The following is a 6167-nucleotide window of genomic DNA, read 5'->3' on the forward strand; positions in this document are numbered from 1 at the left end:
AAAAAAATCATAGTATCTAATATTTAAAAATAAAAATTTGTCACCCAATAATATTTTAATTATTATATAAAATATAAAAAAATAAAAAAATTTATTTAATAGACTGATAATAGAGTTTTTTAATTTTACAAGTCAAATTAACAAAGTAACATATGCCTTATTATTTTTAATTATTTTTAATTTTTTAAATTACCTTAAAAAATACATATAATTTTATTAACTCTGCTTATAAAATTACAAAATTTCACTAATAATATATTTGATAATTTTTTAATAAAATATGCACTTTTTATTGTGTCCAATGGAGCTATAACTTATAAAACTTATATATGAAAATTCTTGCAAAATATATTAGGATCCAAATCCATAATCCATACGAAAAATATTTTATAATTTTAATTATAATACAAATTATTATCCAAACACATTATTAATTATTAATTAATTAAATTAAACTAATAACTCTAGAATGCAGCCAATGTCATTTCCAAACATTATTTACTATAAGACATGTGTCAATCAATGGATCATTTTTTAAAAAATTATAACTATTAATTGATATTTTTTCAATTAAATAAAAATAAATTTTCAATTATCACGTGACCTGAAAAACTATAGGTAAAGAAATCAATCCCTTTTAAGAATTGTTTTAATAAAAATAATACTAATAATATATAAATTATATAAAAATTAAAAAAAATTTGTGTCAAACATCAAATAACTTCAAAGGAGATTATTTTTTATATAAGATGTATTAAAAATAATATAAAATTTTTAAAATATATCATGCGACAAAATCACGCGTCAAACTAAACAATGAAATGGTTTTTAAGATATGATAAAGTTTGTCTCACGCCTTTAGTTCAATGGTTAAAGACGCTTGAGAATATATTAAAGTGTTGGTTTCAAATCAAATTTCTCCTCTTCCTTTTATTTATATTAAAACTATACCCTCCTGATATAATAAAAAATATATATGGAAGAGTTTTGCGGGGAATTTTTGGCAGACTAAATTAACCAAGGCCTGCGTAGTTGTGGGCCATTGTAATACAGAAATATGTGACAAATGGGTTCCTGTTTGAGTATACGTTACGTAAATCAGAAATGTTTTTGTGAGCAATTCCCATCCTCAAAGTCTCTTTATATGCTGCGTGTGCCTGTGCCCTCCAATTTCAAAACTCCCCGCAAAGAGAGTCTTGAAAGGAGCAAGAAGCAAGGTTTAATTCTTCATGTTTAGCCATGGATCAAGAGCTTCAAGCAGAATCACTGATGATGAGCTCAATGCTCTCATCTTAAAACTACAAACATTGCTGCCACAGCTGAATCAAGGCCGCAATGCCAGGGTAGAACCTATTAATGAAATATAAATCCACAGCTGAAACCCCTTTGCATCAAGAGAATAAAGTTGTGATATGTGGGGATTTGCACGTGAATTTTTTTTTTTTTTTATGTCTATTTATGCTTGGGAAGATTTTCAAGGGGCAAGACTAACCATTGTTTCTATAATTTTATTTTCCGTAGGTATCAGCAACAAAGGTTTTGAACGAAACATGCAGTTATATCAGAAGACTACAGAAAGAGGTAGATGATTTGAGCGAAAGACTATCTCAACGTCCAGGTTCCATGGATATAACTAGTTTTGATGCAGAGATTCTTAGAAATTTGCTGCAGCAGTAAAGCCCCCCCCCCCCCCCCCCCCCAAAGTACCACTTCCAGTTCTCTTTCTTATCAGTTTGTCTGAAATAGTTCCAACAACAGACAAAAATATGTGTTTTTCTTCCTGTGCAACTGTCATGTTTCATTGTTCCTTAATTATATCCAAGTTTGACTGGGATTCCGAAGCATGCAGTTAAGAATATAAACTATGTATATCAAACGTAAGTGTTTCCATGTTTTACATTCTTCATTGTTTATCCTTAATAAACTTTAAGAAAAAAAAAAGTTATGGTCTTGGGGCCCCATTTTGCTTGAAAACATTAGCTGCCAAAACCAGTTTCTTGGGAGTTCTTACTTCAACTAACAATAATCTTTGCAATTCCCCAGTTCACTCCATTACTACTTCTAGTCATAAAAATAGTAAACAGTTCCTACTTTCAATCTGCAGTGAATCTCCCATTTTCCCAATAGATGAGGAAATGCAAATAAGAATGACTTAATGAATTACAAGGATGGGATGAGAGCCTTGAGAGTTTGGTAAGAGATTATCCCTTCAAGCCATAACACTCCTTACATTCCCAAAACCGCAGTAATAATACTAATAAAAACTATTGGAAGAACAAACCAAAGGATATTGAACAGTGGCGGATTCAAAATTTCTTAGAGAGGGCCATATAAAAAAATATTTGTAATTTGAAAATTTTTTTAGCTTATAATATGATATTATTTTATCAAAAGTTATGAAAACATACATGAAATATAACATTTCATATTGTAATCATAAACAAAATATATAAAAATTCAAATATTGAAATAAAAAATATAACTATTAAAAATAAAAGAAATTCAAATACTTTTATTTAAAATACGTAACTTGTTAAAATTTTCAAAACTTACATATAGATGGTACATTCAAAAGCTCTTAAATAAATTGTAGTTTTAGTTTTGATTTTTAGTGGTAGTTCTTATGATGTATAAATCATTTTTACTTGTAAACTTCACAAATTTTATTTAAAAATTTATATACCTTATCATTTATTTAGTATTAAAGTGTTTATATTATTTAATTAATAACACTATAATAAATTGTTTTATAAAAAAAAATTTTCATACTTTACAAATATATTCAATTGTACTAAATTTTTTTTTATTGAAGACAGTCTAAATTTTTATTAAACTTGAAAAATAAATAATACTCAAGATTTAAAAAAATAATAATAAGTTAGAAATTTATAAATAAAAATTAAAATAATTATATTATCTTGAGGAGGCTATTCATTAATTTTGAGAAATATATTTTAAAAATTAATTGAAAATATTAAATGGCTAAAGAAGTTTTAAAATTCTTGGGGGGGCCATGGCCCCTCATTCCCCTATGCGGCACCGCCACTGATATTGAAACATGAAAAATATGGCTTTAATTTAATGGTAACATACATGGAATGGAACCATCCAGATTTCATAGCGCAACAAAACAAAGTAAACAAGTACTATTTTTCTCCCTTACTTCTGCCATGTTGTTGATGCTAAGTTGTATGCTTAATTCATAAATCTAGGTCCTGAAAAAATTTCTTTTAATTAACAACATAACATAAATATATATAATAGATGTAAAGGGAGGAAAGGGGAACCCTTCAGTTAGCTTTGCCTGTCTTTGTATGAGCAGTTTTTTTATATATATTCTAGACACCTCTAAGAAAAAAATCTTAGATCCGCTATTACTAGATTCATCACAAAGAGGTATGTATATATGCCTATGTATCAGCATGTAGAAATAAATTTGTATTTCACTTCAAGGGGCTATGGTCTGTCAAAAACTAGCTGCTGGAGTGGAATGAGGATTCAGGAGGCAGAACTGTATAAAGTCCTCCAATAATCTAGTAAACACCCCTGTCCCCAGCACCCTGAAATTGGCTGCTGTGGCCAGAAGCTAGCTATTTAAAGGAATATTAATTCTAAATCCAGATTTTGGTTCATGATCAGAAAAGGTGAACTGCTTCATAGTCTTAGCATTTAAAAGCAATACTATTTGCTTTATCTGCTATCGGAATTCAAGATTTCAAAATTTCGCCATAGGAAATGTTTGTAAACTTGAACAAGAAATTAACAAGCAAACTTAGCAATAAATGGTAGGACTCTCCATTAAGTTAAAAATTTTCACGGTACAGCCACTATGGAAACATTCAGATTCCAGTCACACATTGTCAACTTGGAACAATTTCAGAAAATTATATAAGGGCAAAAATAAAAAGGCGTTGGTTTAGTTAGGGTCAACCCACAGCCATACTGGATTCAAGCGGGCATTAGCATGTAATTCTTCATATCAGCCACTAGCATCCTTGTTCCAACGCCTCATTGGCCCTGCTTGGGTTACAAGCTTGCGCAAAAATACTCTTCTTGTTTTCTAGTGGCTTGCGTTCAATATAAATAACAAATATGTCTTGAGACTACGCGATGTGGGATTTGGTTCCCTTTTGGGGCAGTGAATTTTGAGGCCTTCTCAGAAACTTGAAATGAATGTTCAAAGTAAGTATTGATGATTAGCAAAGATCAACATGGTACGGTTAAGTAAAAAATCTAGGGATTTCTAGTAGAAACAGAAGCAACCGGTCTTGAACAAGACCCTGCTTATGCTAACTTTGTCACTCAAACAGTTGTTAATGGTAGCTCGAACTTTGATCAAATTAACTAAACTACTTTTTTTTTACAAGCAAACACCCATCGGATAAAAACATTTAAAATAGAACAGCATCGTTTTTGCAGACACGCATCGAAGCATATCGTTCATATAATTTTTTGATCAAATTATGAAAATAGTTTGTGTTTTATTAAATTTTGAAATTTAATCTTTTTACTATAATTAACAAAAGTATAGTACTCATATTATTTTCATTGATAATTTTATTTCAATTATTAACTTTATTAAATTTTTATTATTAAAAATATTGACATGACATTAGTTTGATAACATAGGCATTGACATGTTGAGGTTGATTTTATTAATGTAACATTAACTTTATTGATATGATAATATAAATGAATGAAATCAGTTATCAAATTATGTAAATAGTTTATCCACACATACAAAATTTGAATTTTAACATTTTAGTACAATTTATAGAAATCCTTTCATCGTAAAAAATGAATTTAATAATATTAGTTCAATTACTAAATATTAAAAATATTTATTTTTAAATTTTTTTTATTTTATTAGATAAATTCAAAAGTGAAATTTAAATTTTTTAAAAATAATATATATTATTTTTAAAAAATAAAAAATTGAAAAAAATAAAGTTAATATTTTTAAAATAAAAAATCTAAATAATTCAAATTTTTATTTTTTAAAATTGAAATCCGATTGTTAAAAAATTCAAGAAATATAAATTTTTTAAAATAATATATATTATTTTTAAAAAATAAAAAATTGAAAAAAATAAAGTTAATATTTTTAAAATAAAAAAAATCTAAATAATTCAAATTTTTTATTTTTTTAAATTGAAATCCGATTGTTAAAAAATTCAAGAAATATAATTTTTTTAAGGTTTTTAAAAAATTCAAAAAAGCTTAAAAATCAAAATTTTTAAATTTTTTTAAAAATTTCTTTTAGGATTTTTTTAATTTTAAGATTTAAAAAAAAAGATTAGAGTCACGTAAGCAAAATTAATGGAGAGTAATTAATCTTATTAGTAATTGGACTAATATTATCAAATTCAAGTTGTACAAGGACAAGATTTTTCATAAATTTTACAAAAAAGACTAATGTAATATTTGATTTTAGTACACAAAGTCATTTTTTATTTTTTATTTTTTTGGAAAATAAAAAACTATGAATGAAAACATCTTTATTAATAGAAAATGAAAAACAAATGTTTATAAAAGAAAAATGAAAATGGTCTAAAATATGAAAACAAAAAAGATGTTCTTAATTATGAAAATAAGAGATATACATTACTTTTTTCATATATTTTGCAAGTTGAATACTTTTTAATGTCATTAATTAATTAATATATATTATATTTATAATTTGATGTCATTAATATTAATGTCATTTAATATTTTATTTATTTTCTTGTTTTACAATTTTAGAAAATAATTTTTATTTTCGTTTACCGAATACATTTTTCAAACCAAACAAAAAAAATTTAAATTTCATATGAATATAATAATCAGTTGTATTATTTGACAATTAATTTTATTCATCTATGTTATCATTTTAGCAAAATCAATATCATATCAGTAAAATTAACACTAATATCGTTAAGCTAACATCATGTCGATATTTTTAACTATAAGAGTTAATAAAATTAAAATTTTTTATTAGACTAAAATTATTAAATTAAAATAGTATAACGAGTACATTTCTATAAATTATAATAAAAAATTAAACTTCAAATTTCAATAGAATACATGACCAGTTGACCTAATTTTTCTTACATATATCTAATACTAAGTTAAACTTTTATTAAGAATATCCACTTTTAGATAATAAAATAACTGACCTGAGGCTTCAA

At 25.7% G+C, this 6167-nt stretch overlaps 1 protein-coding gene across 1 annotated transcript; it reads left to right on the forward strand.

Annotated features, from left to right (window-relative positions):
* Window positions 1–1059: 1059 nt before the first annotated feature.
* Window positions 1060–1677, forward strand: LOC111317395 (transcription factor ILI3-like). The gene is made up of 2 exons (XM_089766216.1): window positions 1060–1351; window positions 1524–1677. Exons 1-2 carry the CDS (start codon window positions 1230–1232, stop codon window positions 1675–1677), a joined length of 276 nt encoding a protein of 91 aa, XP_089622342.1. The 5' UTR covers window positions 1060–1229.
* Window positions 1678–6167: the final 4490 nt, after the last annotated feature.

This window comes from Durio zibethinus, chromosome 9 (genome assembly GCF_047325235.1).
Source record: "Durio zibethinus cultivar Kanyao isolate XHJ-2024 chromosome 9, ASM4732523v1, whole genome shotgun sequence".
Classification (NCBI taxonomy): Eukaryota; Viridiplantae; Streptophyta; class Magnoliopsida; order Malvales; family Malvaceae; genus Durio; species Durio zibethinus.

Coding starts and splice junctions, on each gene's coding strand:
- LOC111317395 (XM_089766216.1), top strand. CDS start 1,230: ATGTTTAGCCATGGATCAAGAGCTTCAAGCAGAATCACTGATGATGAG. Junction 1,352..1,523: donor CGCAATGCCAGGGTAGAACC/TATTAATGAAAT, acceptor TTTTCCGTAGGT/ATCAGCAACAAAGGTTTTGA.